Raw genomic sequence first — 23,374 nt, 5'->3', positions numbered from 1 at the left:
ATCGCTGAGGGCCACCAGCTGAGAGGCGTTATTGAGGATTATGGGGCTAGAGATGGAGACAAAAGCATAGACAGGATAGACGTCCGCTCAAGAGACCCCCACAAACACCCTCCAGAGCTTCAAACATCAGCTTCAGCCAGACGACTGCAACCTTCTTTCTGGAGCACTACTTCCATCCCAGACTAAGCACTGAAAAGACAGACTCAGGGAATGACAAACAGACAAAGAGAGGTCTACAATCCTGGGACCAGGCTTTTGCTTTATAGCCAAAAGACAAGGAGAGCGGAGGAGGGATTCTGGCACTCAAATCACATTGAGCCATGACCACACAGGAATCACTCCATGACACTAAAGGAGACAGTGCTCTATAGAAGCTCACTTCCTAATTTCCTCTCCAGCTGTTATCACTGCTCATGAAACCAGAGAGCGCTGGAGGAGGAGGTGGTGGTGGTGGTGGTAGGTGGAGAGGGGAGGTTAGCGAGCTCACGGCACTGGGCCGAGACCCACCCAAGCGCTCAACATGATTGATGGCCCAATTTTCAGGGCCCTGTTTATTGTGCTGCAGTTATTTATAACACAGCAGAGCTTGAGGTGCAGCAATGAATGCTTCTCACAGTTGCACTCAACTTTGCCAGCACTGCGTGTTTTCCACTTTGCCTAAGAAATAACAAATATTTGACCTAAAAATATGGGAGCGTATACTGGATGAGCTGTTTTCACAATAGTGAAAAGTGCCAAGACTGCATTCCCTATTCTCTGTCTGCATCCAAAATTTGCATTCTACTTACTTTCAGTGAAGAATTGACTGGTGAAGGCATATATTTTAAATAAAACACAACTTAAGCACTCTAAAAAGTAATTCAGGGTTACCACAACTGCAATGTTGCAAGTTAAAAATTCTAATTTATTGTTTTAATTAAACCTTTTAAGTTGCAAACATTATTTTGTTGAGTTCTGTTGACATAATAATTACATCAACTTAAAATTGTCTCGAATTTAAACTCAAATTTCTGCGTTAATTGGCTTTTTTTTTTAAATTAGGTTGTAGTAACTTAATGAAATTATCTTGATAACTTCAGAAATTAGGCAGTGGATTTCTAGTTCCCAGCATGCTTTGCATAGGACTGGAGAATAAATGTTGAAATTAAGTGTTAATTTATTTGTTTTTAGTGGAGGGAAAGACCTGTTAGTGTTTAATGCTGTTACGGTACGTTTGACTTTTAAAACATTTTTTTATAATACTGAAATTTTTGTGGTTACTATTGTGCTGAAGAGTAGATACATGAAGGTAAAGACTACTGACTCTATAAGCAACGACTGCGCTAATGCCAGTGACAAGTAGGACACTTTTTCCCATTGAGAAGACTTGTCCCAATCAACCTGAATTCATCCTAATATCTTACTCGTTCATTAAATATACATGTTTAATAAGTTATGTTAGCATGTGCTATGATAGCTGTAGATTTGAACTGAAATAGATAAGATTAATTGGTTCCAGGGCTACAACTCTGGTAGTTGGAGCGACTTAATTTGTTTGAGTCATCAACTTAAAAGTTTGTGTTTATGCTACAAATTATTAAGTTCCTTTAACGTAAATGCAGCTTGTTGATTGAACGTAAATTCACTCAAAGTTGTCATAACTCAAAAAAATTGATGCAAACTGTTGTGTAATTTTTTTTTTTTGAGCCAACACATTTTTTAGAGTGTATAAACAGCATTTGTTTATGATTTTTGACTTGTTCCTGAGTTCATAAAAATTAATGGAAAAACCATTTATCCAATTATCCATCACACTAGCCTAATGGCAACATGTATATACATGGTTATATTTTCAAAACGAAGAAATATTTAATTTTTTTTTTTTTAAATGTTCTTCTATTGTAGATGTTCGAATTTTTGTTCGTTTTTTTCAATTTAAGGGACAAATCGAGATCAACTTCAGTGGTAATCGACAGGATGTATTTTACATGAATATTCTTTTTAACTAGTGGTCAATGAATATTTGTCTTTTGTAGGGTCGATACATAATTACAAAATATAATCTATCACTAAAATAATTTAGTACTTCTAAACTACAACCATGTCAGATCCTCACAAAGATTCTGTACATTAGCTTAGCATAACACACAGTCTCTAATGAGGCCACAGAGAGGCAGCCATTATGAATGACTGAATGCTGCTAGTCAGGACAGAAAGAGGACATCAGACCTCAGTCAGCTCTCCATTTCTCCCTCGCGGCCGAGTGAGCGAGTGTGCATCAGGACGGGTGGATGAGTGACTCGGCTTCCGTCAGCAGGACATCATCAGGAGAGATTATTGAGCGACCTGCTGACCTCGGGCCGGATTTAAGTTCCTCTTTGAAGGAGGGCTCATATCACAGGGGCCAGCGGACAAAGCAGCGAGTTAACAGAGAGAGAGATGCTAGAGAGAAACTTGGGTAAAGGTTAGGAAGTTCTCAAACAATTGTAGGCAAGCTATACTTTTAACATCTAAAGAACTGAATATTCTCTGTCCTTTGTGTGGATTACAGAAATGATATACCATTAACTGCTAATGAGAAACCAAGAACCAAAACAGTGTGAAACTGAATTGCTGCACTGTTTGGTAAATGTAAAGAGTGTTTTGACCGAGTCGCTGGTCTGAATACATAGGCAGGGGTTCTTCTTGAGGCAGTTTGTTCCACAGTGACAGTAGGAGCATTGATGTCTGGGGCAAAGGTGTTACATCAGGACTGGGTAAACACTGGTCTGGCTAACTCTGCCTTCTATATGTACACACACACACACACACACACACACACACACACACACACAGATGACACTTCAACAGGAAAGGGGCTTATTTGTGTGTGGTCAATAAAGCCCAAGCTTGACAAACACACATTTGCTCAGAGTAAATGCTTCACACTAGATGAGCTGAGAAATGAGTCCACTCTGACCTGGGAAACTAAACATTATAAAAACGAGGAAACTGTAATCTATCAAATGACTTAAAGCAGTATCTAAATGAGTCTGCTGTTCACATGACTTGGAGTACAAGGAGTTCAGAAGTCAATTTAGGCTCAAACCTGAGAGTTTAAAACAAAAATAAGGGATGCATGACCAAAATACTGTATATTATGTATAAGATTATGTTATGTAAGAGTAATCACAATAAAAATAAATATAACAGTATGCATTACCATTAGTTTTTTAATAGTAAGTCTCTTATTTGATCAAACGGTAATATTGTGAAATATTATTACAATTTAAAATAACCTTTTGCTGTAATATTACAATGTAATGTAAAATAACTAACATTTTAAAATGTAATTTATTCCTGTGATCAAAGCTGAATTTTCAGCATCATTACTCCAGTCTTCAGTGTCACATGACCTTCAAAAATCATTCTAATTTGCTGATCAAAAACATTTCTTATCATTATTATTATTATCAATGTTGAAAACAGTTGTGCTGCTTGATATTTTTGTGGAAACCGTGCTTTTTTCATGATTCTTTGATGAATAAAAAGTTCAAAAATCAGCATTTAATTGAAATAGAAATTTTTAGTAACATTACAAATGTTTTTAACGTCACTTTTGATCAATTTAATGAATCCTTGCTGAATACAAGTATTCATTTTTTTCAAACAAATCTTACTGACCTCAACCCTTTGAATGGTAGTGTAGATATTTTAATAAACGTAAAATGTGTTAACCATATTGTAACGTGTTAATAAAAATGTTTACGCATGTCTATTTCTGGAGAATCTAATTAATTATGTGTAATATTGTGATTTTAATATCTAAAATTAGGGGGCATACTTCATCTCATTTATTTATGAACCAAAATTATTCGATTATTACTAAATGTAACAGCTGAATTAAGCAAAAAGGCTTAAAATAGCAAAACTGTCATTTTAAAATGGATTGTTCAGACTCTGAATTCTGAGTCATTTAAAATAGTTGATAAAAACACATTGAATCGAATCATTTAAGTTCTATATTAATACACAAGTTGCAACACTGTTTATAAACCATCAACAACCAAACTTCAGGTGTCACGTTGTGCCTGACAACCACCTCACAAATTCATCCTCATTGTGACTTGTTTTGTATCGAGACACATCATTGTATTTCTTTGTTGCTCTCACATCAAAACAACATTAAGCAGTCTTGTCCACTGATATCTACTGCAGTACTACGTATAAACAGTGTAACAAAATCTCACGCATTTCTACCACCACACAATATTTATATCAGCCAACTCTAGGAGATAGGCCTATAAAAAGGCCTTGATCATGCATGAAACAAAAGTATGATTGTGGTCTGGGTTTGTGGGAAGGACAGCCTCTCCCTGTGATGTTGATCACATTTGCAATAGCAAACTTTCACTCCCTTCACCCGTCCTCCACACAAATGTGCTACAAATGGAGCTAGGAAGAGAGGCCTGTCCCAGATGGCTAAACCGTTAGCCATCAAAGAGACGGCCAAAAGCAGTACACAACATGCCTGCTACAAACTCACACATACAATTCAACACAGCGTGATTCACACTGAGCCTCCCGATGAGCGTCTTTAAACAGACAGGAGTGGCGGAAGATAAAGTTAAAAATCACATGAACACAAAACTCCTCACAATCCTGTCACATCTATATTTTGCCCGTAACACCCCAATGAACCGTTTCGAAATTGAGACGGATGTGAATTTAGCCTATACCTCCTTTCAGAGAAGGGGGGAACAGGCAGAAAAGCAAATATTTTCCCAACTGGCCAGAGAAAATGGTGTTTGAGTGTCTGAGGAAAATCCAAAAGAAAACAGGCCACCCCAGAAGACTGCAGCACTCAATAACAAAGACTGTCTAAGCTAGCAGTGTGTGTCTGGACATGTAACGCTTCCAGGGGCACACATTTTACTACGGTACTGCTAAAGCTAGGACAAAAGCCTGTGTGCATATTGCCTGCTCATAATACACATGCTTTCTTTAAAAAAAAACAAAAAAAAAAACTTTAAGAGAATTACGAGAAATAAACTCACAATTTCAAGTTATAAAGTCAGAATTACGAGAGTTTATATCTCACAATTCTGACTTTATAAGATTGCGAGTTTGCAAGATTATATCATGCAATTCTGACTTTATAACACAATTGTGAGTTTATATCTCAATTCTGAGAAAAAAGTAAGAATTGTGAGTTATAAAGTCAGGATTGCGTGATAAAAAGTCAATATTGCACAATATTCTCGCAATTCTGACTTTATAACTCCCAATTGCAAGTTTAAATCTCGCAATTGCAGGAAAAAAAAGGTCAGAATTGCGAGATAAAAAGTCACAATTACTTTTTTTTATTTTTTTATTTAGTGGCAGTTCTGCAGAAAACAGTGATGCCATTGTGTCAGTGCAGACAATATTATATTAATATTATAATAATTAATATTGTTAAATACCAATAAGTCGATTTTCGTGTTATGGCCAATAACGAATAAATGGCCAATATTAACATTAAACTTAAAACTTAAATCAATCAAGTGAATTTAGGCATCACAAAACTATAAATGTACAGTATGACAATGGATAATAATTGAGAGATTTGCTAAAGACTAAATTTACCAGTTTTTTTTTTTTTTTTTTAATTATAACTGGTTTTAAAAAATTGAGTGTTCAATGACAGCGAAGGTAATCTAAATGTAAAAATAAAGGTACTGAGCATACACAATGAAATATTCAATAACTACAATCTCTAATATCATCCAGTAACCAAAATGATAATGATATATTGTGGATCTCCAACTGTGTATACATGCGATTTTGCACATTACAGCCACCAACCATGAGTAATAAAAGAGTCCTAATGATATACATTCAAAGGAAGCCCTGCCATCATGTGTCCAATCATGCTCATCTCCTTCCCAAATCAAAAAAAAAAAAAAAAAAAAAAAAAAAAACACATGGTGGGAGCAGACAGCAGGAAGGAAGGGGGGCCATTTTTAGTTTACGGACCTTGAGGCCACACTGTGGTAGAGTAAGTTGCAAAAACCAAACAGCGCTCATTAAATCACTTAACACCACACATTTACTATCACCACCAGGTCCCCTCACACTCTAATGACAGGTCACGTCCTCCTAACACAAATGGCAAATCTTTTCAAAATTCATCTTATCAGGCATATTTCGCTACATATCTAAACAAGAAAGACATTTGCAATAATCGCTACAGTCTAAAAGCATGTATGCACAACTTTTGCCTTCAGGAAAGACTGAGACACACCGTAATTGAAAGCAGCATGTTTTAAAGCGGGTGGAGGGGTAACGGTGGTTCCCATCAGAGGGTCTAATCCCTGTGATAGCTGGGGTCCACATCCCTGAGGGCCCTTCTCAGCTAGGGCCGCCCTCCCATGGGCTGAAACCCCCCTCTGATTCCTGGCTTTAATAAGACAACGGAAACACTGATTAGCCCCTCTATTTGACCACATTCTCTAAATTAGAATCCTTCATTAGTTTATGACCCTGGTCTCAGTGTTAGTGCCCTGTGAACTTAGCTCCCCCTTCTCCTGGGGTCCCAAAAAACAGGCAGGCGAGAACTAAACAAGATGACCCTCAACCGCCCTGAGCCCCCCTTCCCCACGGTCTGAGTCTATTATAAATGAAAGCTCACAGTAAACTGTTGGAGAAAAAGGGAAAGAGAGGAGAGGTCAACACATCATGTTGACCTTTCCCACTTCTGTCTTCCACAGGGTTAATAATGAAAGCAGGAAGACAAGAGGGAAAAACAGGAGATAGAGACCAACCTCAAAGAAAAAAAAAAAAAAGACTAGGCTACAACTTTTTTAACCTCCGGTAATTCTAGATTCACTTTCAATGTCCCACGACATTTTATACTGTATTTAGCAGATTCATTAATCGTAAATAATGATCTGTAAATATCATAAATGTTATCATTTGCCAGAAGATTAAATAAAAACGCACTGCTGACTGGAATGACAAATTTTTATCGAGCTGACAACACTCAACAATGTACCGCATTTCCCAGAAATATTTTTTATTATCTGAAACATGCAGCGACATTATTACAAAGTGACTATTAATGCAATACAGCGCAATTAATATATAATGTATATTAATTGCAATATATAATAACAATATATAATGCAAATAATATCAAGCACGTAAAATAAATACATGCATTTAGGCTTGGAATTTAAAGGGGACCTATAATGCCCTTTTTACAAGATGTAATATAAGTCTCTGGTGTCCCCAGAATGTGTCTGTGAAGTTTCAGCTCAAAATACCCCACAGATCATTTATTATAGCTTGTCAAATTTGCCCCTATTTGGGTGTGAGCAAAAACACGCCGTTTTTGTGTGTGTCCCTTTAAATGCAAATGAGCTGCTGCTCCCGGCCCCCTTTCCAGAAGAGGGCGGAGCTTTAACAGCTCGCGCTTCGGTTGCTCAACAACAACAAAGCTGGAGAATCTCACGCAGCCAAAATGAGGATTGTCAGTAACGGTGTTCAGCCTTACATTGTTCAAACCGGAGTCGACACTGATGGAGAGACTCAGGAAACTGGACGTTTCTGAATGGTTAGTGGATACATTTATGTAGTTGCTGTGGAGTTGATTCAACTCATCGACTAGCATGTGCCGTCATGTTAATCTTTTGTCAAATCCAGCATTGAATTGACCCTCGTTTGTGAAGCGGTCCGGCGTAAAATGACAGCATGGTAACAACACTCTACTACAACAACTCTTCCTCTTCTCTAAAGCAGCCCAACATGGCCTCACCTCCTTTGTTGTGTGCTCCTGGAGGCAGGGTTTATGTAAATTTTAGGGTTAGCGATGTCACTAACCTGGGAAAAAGCTTGTTGTAGTCCCTACCAGCTGTTTGGTGTAGTCATTAAACAGCGAATTCTTTAAAAGAAAACATCTCCCTTTGCATTGAACTTCGTTGTAACTTTGCAGATGTTGTTTATGCTCAAACAGCAACATTACACACTAACTAAAGTTAAAAAAGTGAAATCATAAATCAACCACCTCTTTAAACGTATATATATTTTTTCTTGTTCTGTTCTAAATAGAGTTCAATTTAAAGGATTTGTTGTGGAGTGAGTGGAACTAAAATACATGTTTATTCATTTTAGTTACTGGTCTTTTATATTATAGTGACTTGTTTTCCAGAAAAAAGCAGTACTACTTTTTTGAATTCTCAGGAAGCTCAACAACAAACATCTGGAAGCGCCACAGAACTTGTTCCCTATAATCCTGGGCTTTTGAGGCGGCGGTGAAATGACTGGGTGTTGCAGGTTGATTACGACTTCTGATAGCTTTGTGCTTCCTGTCATTTTCGTCCCGCTATCAAAGTGTCACAGGACACCACTGAGGCCTGGGCAAAGGCTGAACTAAATATAGAAGGACAAAAAGGTTACAGTGTAACTGTTCACGGCTAAAATCTAACTAGCTTTAATGCAATAGATCTTTTACTGTGTGTTCAGAGTCTCTCAGTCTTGTTTGTCTATATCTGACCGGGTCACATGAGTGTCACTGGATGAATAAAGCAACCCGCTCACGCTCTCTCCTTCTCTACTTTATCTCTACTGAGCGGATTCACAAACTGCACTTTCATTCATGCTGAAACGGAAACCAGGCTGCTTGTCAGACTTCCCTTAGATGTGTGACTCACATGTGGCTGAACGAGAGAGCCATCGGGATGCTTCACACACAGCCATCTGCTTATCTGCAAATGAAATGAACGGTAAAATATATGCTCTCTAATGAAATCTCTGGCCTGCGTGAGGGTTGTGTATGTGCAGAACAGTAGTGGTCACCTGAAAGTAATGTGAGCTTGTTATAGTTTCAAACAGGTTGGCTCACAGCCCTGTCACCAGCCCTCATCTGAAGAGGTCCTGATTATAAATAGGAGTATGTTTCTGATTTCCAAGAAGAGCTTCCTGAAGCCTCCAGTGATTCTACATTCAATCACTTCACTTCAATCAAACACTTAATGTGCAATGAGAGTCACAAAGAATCAGAATTATTCAGCATTTGCTAAATTAATCTGTATTTAGCAGATTCATAAAATTATCCATCCGTGTTTACATCCAAAGTTGTGAATTTAACTTATGGAATATCGCATAAAATATTTGCAAATAATGCAGCGCTTCCATCCCGTGTTCAAGAGAACAAAATCGCCACTTTCTGGGAAATCGGCCCAAAATATCTATAATAAAAATTGAAGTTGCTTCAATCAGTTGCTCTTTTTTTTCATACATTAAAAATGACTCGTCTCAGAGCGCGCAGACGAAACACAATAAACACTGTCATGTTATCTTGCATTCGGATGCTGGTGTTTGTGAACACAATCAAGCGAGACGCTACTGGGAGGGAATTAAACCATCATTTTGATGACAGTCTTTGGTTCAGGCATTTAAGAATGATCAAACCAACATTTGAGATGCTGTGATGCGATTAGTCCACAGGTTAGTTCAGTTATCCAATCACATCCACTGTTGAGATCATGGGAGTTTTTTGTTGCGCATTGTAGGAATTATTCGGTAAATGTGATTCCATCGTATAGTTTTAAAAAAATCTGCCTAAATTGATCACATATGTACGTGTTTTTAGAATTTATGCACATCTTGGCATTTTCATCCAGCGTTTTTTATGCGATATCCCAAACGCACATATAAATAGGTGGATGGAAACATAGCTACTGTAACAGGGATCCACAAATCTCAAATAGTTGGTTTAAAGGAAGCACTGTATAATTAGGCTGGTTTCAGATCCATCTGACCTTAATCAGACTCATTCTTAGGAGTTTACATAAGATGTACAAACTAAGCAATGGAACAAAATGCCCCCTGCGAGACATTTTAAGTTGGACTATTTTTAACTTGACATACTGTCTTAGAAACAATGCTCATGATGCTCAAAAAATAGGTTTCAGATTCACCTGACCAGATTCGTTCTTGAACAAACGCCAGGGTCTCGAGACCCATTTTAAGTTGGACTACTTTTAATCTGACACACTGTCTTAGAAACAACACTCATGACGCTCAAAGACATCTGACTTTTTCTTTTAGCTCCTTGCATTTCATAGGGGTGACACTACAAGAATGAGTAATTGCTGATCAACTTCCTGTGGGAAAGTTATCCACAAACAAAGCTAAAGTCAACAACAATAAAATGATGAATAAAATGAGCCTGCATTTCTCCAAAACCCCAAACAAACAAAGAGAAGTTAAAAAGCAGAGGGTTGAACAGACAAGAAGACACGTTCATTTTAGCAGTGGCAGAGACAGGATGAAGCACAAACGGTGCTCGTACACAGACCACTCAAAAATAGTACCAATGAGCATGTCTCAATGTTTGCTAAAAACATGCTTTATTTTTCCGTTAAGGAGGAGAGAGAACCACCAGACTAAATTTGGAGCCGAGTCTTATGGATTAGTCGTCCTCATTGTTGGATGCATTAGCAGTTGCGACATTTCCAAAACATAAGCCTTGGTCTTGTGAGCCGTCTACACAAATGGCGTTTTCCCCTTCCTGTCCCTCAACCCCCTTTTGCACAATTCCTGGAGATCTGGTCCAAATGAAGCAGATGTTCTCCAGATGTTCCTCTTCTAAACATCTGGTTTTAAAAGCTCTCCGTTTTATCATAGTAAATTGGAGACTAATCATGTTTGTCTAGAAGCTATTGGTCAGAGGGTCACAGTTCCAGACATCCCAGAAACTTTGTATTCAAAAATTCGGTCCTAATATAGCAACTATTAAATAAATAGCAAGAACTTGAATAGGACATATCAAAAAGACACAATGTTCTCCTTAAATCTGTTCTTGTGGACAGGCTTCTGCGGCCAGGCAGATGAGTTTACCAGGCCGGCCCGTCCTCCACTCGTTCTAGGCTGCTACACTGGGCCTTTGTTCCCCTCTGAAACCCAATCCGCAAAAGCTCTAAGTACCCACACACACAGAGAGAAGGAAACCTTGGCACACAGGCTAACACACTGTAGTAAAAACTATAAACCAGCTGGAAAAAAAAGATTCCTTATTGGGAGTTTTGATCAAAAATGAGCTTTCATCTGCATATTTAAAGATGGAGCCATTTTCTTAAGGTTGCTTTTGTTCAAAACAACACTAAACGACTTTTTGTCCATTAAGGCTCTGTTTATACCTTGTATTAAGAAGCGTTGATCGGATCACAAGTGGACGACGCTAAATACAGGTGTAAACAGGGTCTGAAACGTTTTGAGCTTGTTCACTTTCAACCACTTCCAGAGGCAGACGAAAACGCATTTCGACCGGATTGCTTTCGTAGTGGAAACGCTCATGTGTTCGAACAGCTACAAAAGACCGACTACTGACCTAACTTGCAAACATTATGGGAAACACGCTAGCCAGACAGGATTTAAACTTTGTCGACTGAAGACCCAAGTTTGGTTTGAAGACAAAAAATGTACCAAGCACAATGTTCTCTCACCATTCCTGATTTCTAACACACACTCCCAGCATTTGCCGTGGTCTTGCGGCTGTCAGAGCAGAAATGAAAGCTACTGCTCTCTGTATGTTTTCCGTCAACTACTTTTGCATTCATATATAATTTGCATGAGCTTATTTCATCTATTAGATCTGAAAAAGCCCATATATTTAACCCCCCATAGACCCTCCCCTTGAAGAAATCAGGACAGAAGTGGTCGAAAGTGGACAAAAGAGACGGATTAAAACACCAGGTGTAAACGGGAATGTGTCTCCCTCGTCTACTCGTGATCCTATCGAACAAAACACATCTTAATACTAGCAGTAAACAAGGCCTTAAATACATGTAGCAAGTGTTCCACTTCTAAAATGACTGGTAGCACCGCAAACTGAAAGGGGAAGTTCACGAAGTTCGCGAACATACATAGAGCACTCAAATTGGTATTTGGTAAATGGAAACTCAAGCATGTTTGCATGATGTCTTATCAATGTTTAAATGTGAATAAAAACCTAAATTTTACCTGTTCATCATATAAAACGATTGTGTCTCTTTAGAAGACTTGGATTAAACAACTACATTCATATGGATTTATGATATATTATTTCATTATTGGGTGAATTCAGAGGACTCTTTTTACCATTGAGATGACTTGGAAAAAGTTTCCAACTTAACCTGAATTCACCCTACTATCTCCTTACCCCAATCTAAAGGACAGCAATGCCTTACCAAGACACAAAACAGCAGCAAACAATGTTGACATATACGTCAAGCATGGCAACTCACTTTAAGAAGTATCTCTGTCCCGAAGGGGTCTTGGCCATCTCCCAACCTGGGGGCAGTGGCACATCATCGGGTATCTCGTACGAGGACTGGCGGAGATGCTGAGGTGGGGCGTTTGCTGGACCCATGCTGCTCAGATTGCCAGGGGAAACAGCGCCCAGCTGCAGGGAGGCAGGTGAGGAGTGTGCCCTGACATGCTGGGGCGTGAGGGTACCAGCAGTACCTGCATCTGTGCTGGCCTGTAGAGGGATAGAGGATTAGAAGACGTTTAGATTAGCAAAAGGCTATAAGCAAAAGCGAAGACCTAAATATTCAAAACACCAATTTTGAAGTCACATGTATATACACACTAGGAGCACGTACGCATGTACACCCACACAAATATACAGCAATGCCTCTTAACCTACGTAACTCAAATATGCACCATTGCGAAGGTCATTATACTAAAAATATTTTCCTCGTAAAACTTCCGCTGAAATGATAACAGAAACTAGGGCTGCAATACATTACATCACATAAATACATTCATTAATCATGATAAAGGTAATCATTAAAGCATTGTTCCTTATGAATGTTGTTTTCTTTACTTTTTAACAAATCTATTTTCTTGATGCCATAAAAGTAGAATTTGTTACTGTAAACATTCTTTGTAACTTTAACTAATCACTCTGCTCAACTAGCCTATAACTTTTTAAAGAAAACATGAGAAAAATAAAAATCTGTTTTGTTTGCCAAAGTTGTTCACTGCAGTGAAATTGTTAATGAGCTCTGTGATGCATGTACAAGTTTTTATCCAGAGTATAAAATATAATGCAAATACATTAATAACATATTTTACATTTCATTTTATTTTCTAAGCTATTTAAATAAATTGATTTAAAATAAACTTTTGAACTATGGGGGGGTTGGAAAAATATGGGAAATCAGTCAGTTCCAGTGAATAAAGGGGAAGTCAAAGTAGGATAATAACAAAACATATTTTTTTAAAAGGCCAAACATGGAAAAAACAACTGATATAGTTTTTACACAAGGGCACTGCTGTCCTCTTGAATCATAGCTGAGTGTTGCTTTCATTAGTTTTATCAGCTTATTTTACAATAACAAAAGGTTAAGAAACGGATGTGGCCTACACTGCAGACTTCAGGAGGAGCTAAGTAGGAAACAGGCTGTCCTGGGGCAACTTTTCAGCACAACTCGACGTGTGCGCATGCGCGAGATGTGATTCCAAGATCGAGAAAACTCGATTACTTTAGGTGTTACCTCTTTTTTGTTGTTGTAAAACTTTTTTTTTTTTTTACTAAGCTTCAAACGATAACTGACCGATTTAAGTATCTTTCCTCGTGACACAAGAGCTGGAAACTAAAGATCTATAAAACATATATGGTTTATTAAACTAAACTATGAACCATAAAACCGTTTATATATCGCCATTATTATGTAAAATGCAAAAAGTTCACCAGACAAAATGTTTCATCGAAAGATAAGGCGATGAATGTAAAGGTCAGTGATTTAATTGTAATGAACAGAACACTAGTCTCGGCTGTTTAGAATCACAACTAGCGATGCATGAATCGCAAATGAATCATTCTTTTGAGTCGGTTCTTTTCAATAAACAAGTCAAACCTATTTTTTCCAGTCTGTGGGTCAAAGGGGTTAGCAAATGGTCTGAATCGTTTTGCGATTCAGTCTGAATCATTCCAACAGCTTACTCAAACACTGAATCGTTTTAGGTAAGGAGGTTTCCCTCTATAAAACAGTAAGGGAATGATTTATATAAAACACAACAAAAAGAACGTTGGGTGAAATGTAATATTTACTAAAATGGAGTTACATCTTATTGTTTGACAATGACTTTGTACTGTTGGTCAAGACATTTAAGCCCAATATGTACACAATTAATTGACAAAGTAAGATGTTATTACCATTACCAACTTCAAATAACCTAGCACTGGGTCTAGCCTATTATCTTTTGAGATTTTTAATAAACATAGATCATGCTAACTGTTTCAGGTTTGCAGTAGGCTATAACTAGCTGATTTCTGAACGATAACTTTCAGTTTAGCTATTTTACTCGTTGGTAACTTGCTTTAGTAGGCTAGTTTACACTCGACAAGAATAGGCTATACATTTCTTAGGCTTTATGACGTTTATGTACTCTGTTGTTTGTTTTTATTATAAATAATTAATAAATTATGATTGACGTGTCATTTTCTTTTACCATAACTGTCATATAGCCTATTATCAATAGATAAAAAAAATCTATACTGCTAGTGTTAATTGCGACAAACTAAACGCCCCATAATAATGAAACGTCGAACTGAAGTCGCGTGAAACTGTGCAGGGGCCCCGCGCGCCAGTTGCAGTGTCAGCCGCAGGAAAAGTTTGTGGAAATAGTTTGTGGTTTCTGTGGGGGTGGTCTTACTTGTCTGGAGTGGGACTTTGGCTCTGGCGGCTTGAAGAATGAGTCTGGCAGCTTTCTCATCCTCATCGGCACGGAAGGGGGGACGATGGTGTTTTTCGGGTTCATCACAGCGTTAAAAAGAGCCTCCAGATCGGTCTCGGAGTCTCCCCGAACATGGACGATCTGATGGCCGGCAGGAGGGTTGTGCTGGCTCGGATCCATGACTCCAAATAAAATATAGCTCTTCTTTCTATCCGACTGAAATAGTGTAAACAGAAAAGTTGACTGCAACCATAAAATGCCGAAAAAATAGATCCAAACAGCCCAAAGCCGTTTTCTGTCCGTCCACTTTATTAATTATCCAAGCCTTGCGGAAAAAAGTAGGCAGCGCAGTGATTTTCTTCTTCCCAGAAACACCCCAATAAATGTGGAAACAAGCATATCTACTGAACTTTATCCTTTAAACTTGTTATAAAGTGTCTGAACTCTTTCAAGGCGCTGTCCGTGTGACTTTCCTAAAAGTTTACAGCTCTTCTAACGCAGACATTGGTAGTGACTGTCCTGCGCATTGAAAATCACAGCCCTCTCACTAACCTAACTAACTTTTTTTCTTCTCTCAACTTCTGAAAGTTTGGGCAGGACATCAAACTTTATGAGTCATGTGACCGCTGACTCAGAGGGGCGGGGCTTAAGCAAGGCCCTTTAAAGCAACACGATTTCCTTCTGTATGGGGGCCCATGTATTTAGTATTTATATTTCATCAGTATTTTAAGAATGAGTCATAAAGTAATTATATATCTGTTTTCGTCTTATATAACTATATTATCGTTCATTTCATACTAATACATTTTTATAAATATTTTCATGTTAATGTGTTTCACCAAATAGGCTTATAATAATAATAATAATAATAATAAATCATCATGACACAGCAACTTTTCTTTTCTTTTATAATAAAGTGGTCATTCAGTGCTGTTTCTGTGTGTGTTTTTTGGGGGGGTGTCACAATTTTTTATTCATATTTAAGCTTTGCCATGAAGTGTCGCTCACCATGGAATAAATCTCATTATACAAAAATACACCAGCGAAGTTCAAGCACTCGCTTCCTTATGAATAAAGAAATAAATTGTCTTTCATTATGTAGAAAGCTGCAGAAAAGTAGTTCCATGCAGTTCCCATAATTGTTATGTAAATGAGCCTTCCCGTTCCATTGAGAAATCATTTTGTCAAGACTGAGCCCAGCTCTTTTCCCATACATTTAACATTGAGTGACTGATTATGAACCCCTTTTAATCCCCTGCGGGAACTGTAAGAGCATGATGAATGGATTAAAAAAGTTACTTTGTACTTTTCTTTTTTAACCAGCCAACCAATATCCAGCCCTAACATGAACAGTCTCTGCAAGCCATATATAATTAACCACATTATGTGTGTGGTTTTTGTCATTCCCTCGTCATTTAGACTCTGCTCTGAATTATCTCCGTATTAAACTCTAGTGAGCTGAATGTAGGGGAGATCAGGGAGTTGTGAGGAACACCATCATTTATAATTGATATGAAATCATTATCACCGCCCTTCTGATTGACTCTGTGTTCAGTATGGATTTACAGAACTCAAAAAAACTATTTTGAGGAACAAGTATCATTTGAATTGTGATCATGTTGATGTACTATGTTAAAAGTCTGTTACACTCTAAGGAAAAAAGGTTTTCAGGGGTTCAGTTTAGACTTGACTCAATTTTAAAGGACGCTTAATGCCAAAAAGGCTCTATAAAAGAAAAAAATGTCTTGAATGACTGCATAATAAAAGTTTTTTTTAGTGCTAAAGTATGTTTACGAGCTGTTTAAGTCATAAAATTGAATTAAAATTAAAAATGAATTAATTAAAACTAAATTTATATAATTATCCCATGATGGGAACCTCAAAACCTTTAAGGTTACACTGTAAAAAATTGGTTATCACAAAATTTTTTCTTTTGTCAAATCAACTTCAATAATTAAAGTGGGTCAGATAACATATTTTGAGTTTCTGTTGATTAAGCCAATCACCTTCATTGTATTAACTCAAATTTTTTAATTTCAATGAACTCAAAATTTTAAGGCAACCAGGTAAATTACTTTTTTTTTTTAAGATAAACTAACAATTCTTTTTTACAGTGTATAAGCTTTTCTTCTGTTTTACAATTATAATCATAATGTTTTATAATTTTTCAGTTTTTTGCTGTTTTGAACTAAAACATTTCCTATATGTTTGCCATTTTGAATGCTAAAAATGAAATGAGAGTGGTGATGTGTGCGGATGGCCTATAACAATTATATTTGACAATTTGATAACCATAATTAATTTAAGCATAAAATTTAAAATGTCTATGTTTTCTGTAAAATATTACAGTTGGTTATAAAAACAGCACTCTGTACTTGACATTAATATACACAGATTTGTGATAAATAGTAGATTTCTAATAATGCTTTAATTGGTAGACAGATTTAGAAACAGTATATCACATTTTTAGACAGATAGAACAAAAAAGTTACTGATGTTTCAACAAAATTCTCCCCAGTCTCCCTCACAATGTCAAGTTATTTTGTGTTTCAGTGCAAAGCATTACAGTCTATTTATCACAGTGTTTGAATGTTTGCATTACTGTATCACACTGTAACTGCTGTGATACTTTAGTGATACTTTTTATTCAAGTTTAATGGAAATATGTTGCTGCCTGAATTTGATTATCCTGTGCATACAAGATCCACATTAAAGAGTGGTAAATATCCTGAAATGACCGAGGCAGTATTTGAGGTTTGTTCGGGGGGCTGCCCTGCCCTGCCCTGCAGGAGGAGACCACCCACCTAGCTGTCCTGAGGGTAACTCCATCATTTAGTCAGCATGTCCCAACATCTTCAAGCCTGTGACAATTGTTGACATCAGTCTTACACAAGAAACACAAGTGTTATTGAACTGTTTATCAGTAGTTTTAGGATTGTGAAACTGTAGGCTCTACAGTTTTTCTCAATCGCTTTGGCTCAATTCTTGAATGAGAATTTTTTTCTAGGGATGCACCGATATGAAGATTTTGGCTGATACTGATAATTCTTTATATTTGAAAGCCAATAACCGATATATTGGCCGATAAATCTAAATCCAATTTTTTATATAATTTTTGAGAACCTAATTACAAAGACAAATGTCTTACCATTAAAAGCCATGTCCCAAGCACACAATTATAATGTTCACATTGTAATATTATGTAATCTATATAACAGACTTGCGCTGTACTTAACTGTACTTTCCTTTTTGAAGTGATTTCAATCATATTTCAAGCAATTCAAAACCATAATGGCGGACAGTGCGCATGTGAAGTGTCTCAGCTGAAGGAAATAATCCATTATTAATCAGCTTTAATATATCGGCCAAATTTTCTTATTGGGCCGATAACGATAACATTAAAAATGAACACATATATCGGCCGATACCGATAAGGTGGCCGATATATCGTGCATCCCTATTTTTTTTCCTCTCAAAACAATAAGTTAAGATCTCTGAACAGATCAGATTTGAATTTCTTATTGATTTAAGCTAGTTGTGTGTGTTTTGGCACATGTGTGCAAATGAGTAAGATTGTCTGCAATTTGCTCAGAGTTGATTCTCAGTGAAACTAAATCTTCACAACGTCTAAATATTATTTCATCACGTGAGCTATCACATGCAAAATGATCCATTCAGTGATCAAAATCTGTCAGACATGCATGAATATATTCCATAAATATCTGACATGCAGTGTTTGTAATGTCTGCTAAATTTGCAAGTGGCCTGCCATTGTAATGAAGGACGAATCACAATCTTACCAATCAACCAATCAAGTTTGAAAGCATAAGGTGAATTCAGGGTGATTGGGACAGTTTTTGCCATTGAGATGACTCGGAAAAAGTGTCCCAATCAACCTGAATTCACCCTATATATGGAGGTGTTTGGCCATGCAGCACAATCATTTTTCCGTTTTTGAACATGGAGGAACGTCACAACACTAAACAGCAGCTACAGCAGTGCTGTATGAATACATTTGTATTAGTACATTTATTTTTGTAGAGATGTGTTATGTAGACTGAAGATCTGTAAGAATGTGTGCTGGTGGTGTTCAGGGAAGACATAATAGATAAAGTGTGCAAAAATGAACAAGCAACTGTAAATTTTCATTTTACATGTAACACATTTCTACAAAAATATGTATGTATAAAATACAAATGATCATTTTCTTTTTGCGTACTACAGTATTGACTTTCCCCAGTAAAAATGCACCTACTGTTGAAATCTGTATCTAATAAGCTCATTCAGCCAGACAAAACATTCCTGTATAGTATAGAAAGCAGTCAGTGTTAACAGAAAAGTAAAAAAAAAAAAAAAAAAAATTTTTGCAAATAACAAATTTAACATCTAAACATTTTGACCAGTGTGGCTCACACAGTGACAAAAAATTTTTTATTTTGGAGACACTGGCCAATTTACTGACACATTAACTAGGTTTTGAAGCATGAATTAAATGTTTTTGACATACGATAGATAGGTAGATAGATAGATAGATAGACAGATACACAGATAGATAGATAGATAGATAGATAGACAGATAGGTAGATAGATAGATAGATGATAGATAGAGACAGATGATAGATAGATAGATAGATAGATAGATGAAAGATAGATAGATGAAAGATAGATACAGACAGACAGATGATAGATAGATAGATAGATAGATAGATAAATAGATAGATAGATAGATAGATAGATACAGACAGATGATAGATAGATAGATAGATAGATAGATAGACAGATAGATAGAGACAGATGATAGATACAGACAGACAGACAGACAGACAGATAGATAGATAGATAGATAGATAGATACAGACAGACAGACAGACAGATGATAGGTAGATAGATAGATAGATAGATAGATAGATAGATAGATCGATAGATAGATAGAGACAGATGATAGATACAGACAGACAGACAGACAGACAGATGATAGATAGATAGATAGATACAGACAGATGATAGATAGATAGATAGATAGATAGATAGATAGATAGATAGATAGATAGAGACAGATGATAGATACAGACAGACAGACAGACAGATGATAGATAGATAGATAGATAGATAGATAGATAGATAGATAGATAGATACAGACAGATGATATATAGATAGATAGAGACAGATGATAGATACAGACAGACAGACAGACAGATAGATAGATAGATAGATAAATAGATAGATAGATACAGACAGACAGACAGACAGATGATAGATAGATACAGACAGACAGACAGATGATAGATAGATAGATAGATAGATAGATAGATAGATAGATAGCATCTGGATGAAAATGGGAGTGTGTGTGCGCCCTCTATAGGCCAATGACAGTTGAGATGATCTAATTAATAGAAATTAAAATATTTTTATCATCATAAACTTAATCAAGTTTAGTATTATTTAGTAATGAAATGAAAATAAATTATTGTGACAATAATAAAATGACATATTTTCTTTCTGACACTTTTTACATGGATAATTACCAACCATAAACAACCATTGATTTGATAAATTATTCATTTTAATGTGTACATATTTTGAATGTGTTAACTTAGGTTCATTTAAGGCATAAGCGAGTAGGCTACATATTGTTGCGACATAATGTTCTCTTTTATAAGCTCCATTACTCATGTATTTATTTCTAAAGGTAGAGTGTTAATGTGGACATCTGTACGGTCGGTTTGCTATTCTTCTTCTGTATGTCTAGAACTGCAGTTATCTCTTAATCCCCAGCCTATGTCTGTGATGGTTTAATTGCAATGTTTTGTTGCATAACATGAACATCTGTCAAGAGCTGACTGATCCTATTATAATAAAGACAAGGAAATTGCCATGCCCTTTCTGTTGTATGTATTCACTTTATACAAATGTAAAACAAACGTGTTCAGAATCATAATAGAGCTCATATGCCATGCAGCAATATCTGAGCAACTCTAGGGTCAGAATGTTTGCTCCAAAAACTTATGCAGATTATGTATTAAGTCATTTTAGGATTTTTCGTAATGAACCACACCCAAGGAGGTAATAAACGGTTTTGTTTTTGGTTTACTTGTCTCTTTTAGAAATGTAGTTAATGATTCATATGTAACTAGTGAAGAAGACAACAACAAATACAGGTTCACGACAAGACAATGAAATTGCAAAATGTGTTTTAAATAGACTTCTCGAACAGCCTTTGCACTTAAAAAAAAGTTTGATATGAGGAGAAATATTGTTTGAATGTAAAATGGAAACATATAAACATAAACACACAAAATCCATCAGCAAAGGAAACCTCCCCCTGTCAAGTGGAAAGAGAAATTTAGGTGAGAAACTGCCCTTTACACACTACAGCACAGACACGGCACAATGAGTAGAAAACCTGTTCAGCAAGTGTGTTCTTGCAATACATTTCAATTTGTCACATTTCAAAGAGGGAAGGCAATCTCTGCCAAATTCTTCAAAGGTGCAGGGACCTCCTCCACCCGCTGCAACAAGCCAAGGCAAGCTGACCGGAGAAGAGACTGCGCCCTTCTCAGAAAGACCTGACAGGATGAACGGCGCTGAATGCAGACGAATCTTAAACTGTGCATAGCATGAAGATATCTGGGTGTTTTTCTTTCTCTTTTGCATGAGTGGTTAAGCAAGCATTGGTATCATGTAAGCCTGGTATCCGAGTTAATAACTGAATTGGAAAATTGACAGTGGTTAGCATAACACATCAACCAACATGCTCTGTCGAAAGAAACTGAAAATGGTAATTCTTCCAAAAAAAGTCACATTTATTACTAAGTAACTGAATCAGATTACTTTTCCAACTAAGAAGTAATGCATTACTTTTAAATTTACAACAAAATATTGGAGTTACTTTTTCAAATAAGTAATGCAAGTTACTTTGTTTTCCTATTTATTGACTGACAGCTCTCCTGTCCCCATGTTGAGAGAAAAAGTGCAGAGGTGTTGTGATAGTTACTGTAGTTCTAGACTAAATGTGAGCATGCGTTTAAAACTCTCACTTGCACAAAAACAGATTCAGTATACCTCAAAATGAATAAAAACAATGAAATGCAAACTCAGAATATTACGCAAACCTGCAATAATTAAATATTTTAAATAATACAAATATTCTTTATGTATTTAATCTCACTTTATTGAGCAATGTCTTTGCTGCTGACCTTTGATGATCCAATTCAACCATACTAATAATCAAAAATGACTGATAAATATCACATTTGTTTTATTATTTTTTTTATTACTGAACTTTCTTCTCCTGCATCCCATTCTTCTATACAATCCAGAATGGCAGCACAGCTGTTTGAGCTGCGCCCTCTACTGTACAGATGTGAATTTGCAATTCCTTCACACTTTTGGTGTAAAAGGGCCCTTACATTTGCCAAAAATAGAACTTTTTTGTTATTAAAAAACAAACTAGCAAGCCCAGCCCAGGTGAGAAAAAGTAATGCAAAAATAACGTAACGTTACTTTCTATAAAAAGTAACTAATGTAATTAGTTACTTTTTTGGGAAGTAGCACAATATTGTAATGCACTACTTTTTTAAAGATTTATTTTGCCGTTTTTGCCTTTTATTATGACAGGACAGTTAGTTAACAGGAAGCGAAGGTCCACAAGCCGGGACTTGAACTCGGGACGCCCGAAGCGCTATATGTCGACACGCTGCCCACAAGGCTATTGGCTCCGACAAAGCACTACTTTTTAAAATAACTTTCCCCAACACTGATTACTAAACAATCAAGTTTTTTTTTTTCTCTTTTATAAATGATGATGACACACTTAATACCACTTTAACAATGCCTGATGGATGGATCTTTAACAGAAATCACTTTTTTTGTGAGTACAATTCTATTGCTAGAAGGACTATACATTACTCCTTGTTTTAGTTTTAACATTTTGTAGAGTCACCTTTTTTTATCAAAACCAGGTTCAATCTTTTGCAATAACTTTGACAGGTTGTTCAGTTTAGTCAAAGTTCTTTTCCAGGAAAGTCTGTTCACTCGGTGGCCATATTCGCAAAGCCTCCAGACAGCTATTTCGGGCATCCAAAACTGCTTGCCAAACTCACTATTAAATAACATATTTCAAATTAGCAATAAAATCTGACATGAACTGTCCCATAAGTGTTGGTTCTTTCTTATAAAGTGTTAAAAAGCTTATTTTCAGGCTAGATGAGCATTTTGTTTTTGAACTTCCGTTTTTGCGGTAGCTCTATATATTTCTATGGGATCGCTGTCGAAGACTAATTAGCTGGTTAAGTGGATTTACTTATTGTAGAGTTAACGAAAGAGTTATCATGAACATTGTATTGTTTTTAGCGGATGTCTGCCAGTAGACATGGAAGAACACAACGAGCGCTGCGCCAAAAAGGGCTGCAGCTGCAGTGACATGATGACTTTACCGATTAGCGATTGGCTCTTTTTTTTTTTTGAAGGCGGGAATATTCCGCCATATTGCGCGTTCTCTTTCTCCCATTCATAAGTAATATGAGTGCACCGTATTTAAAAAAATAGTGCTTGCTTACCATAATATTCATATTTTTAGGTAATTTACTCCCAAGCTTCTGTTTTTGCAGACTGAAAGAGATTCTCTTGCAGTATTTCCTTATATTTTGACCATACATTCCTTCCTATTCATAACAGGAAGCATGCAGTCGACTCTGCTAACTGCCA

General features: G+C 36.6%; 1 protein-coding gene across 2 annotated transcripts in view; it reads right to left on the bottom strand.

Moving 5' to 3' along the window:
- Window positions 1-15,258, bottom strand: part of yap1 (Yes1 associated transcriptional regulator) — a 39,377-nt gene extending 24,119 nt beyond the window's left edge. For both annotated transcript variants that reach the window (XM_051869815.1, XM_051869816.1), the window contains exons 1-2: window positions 14,647-15,258; window positions 12,228-12,463 (exon numbers count right to left, since the gene is read on the bottom strand). In XM_051869815.1, the coding sequence (XP_051725775.1) occupies window positions 12,228-12,463; window positions 14,647-14,847 (437 nt within the window). In that variant the 5' untranslated portion in view covers window positions 14,848-15,258. The remainder of the gene's footprint in view (window positions 1-12,227; window positions 12,464-14,646) is intronic.
- Between the last annotated feature and the right edge of the window lie 8,116 nt (window positions 15,259-23,374).

This window comes from Ctenopharyngodon idella, chromosome 18, assembly GCF_019924925.1.
Source record: "Ctenopharyngodon idella isolate HZGC_01 chromosome 18, HZGC01, whole genome shotgun sequence".
NCBI lineage: Eukaryota > Metazoa > Chordata > Actinopteri > Cypriniformes > Xenocyprididae > Ctenopharyngodon > Ctenopharyngodon idella.
This window is presented reverse-complemented; position numbering and strand designations above follow the sequence as displayed.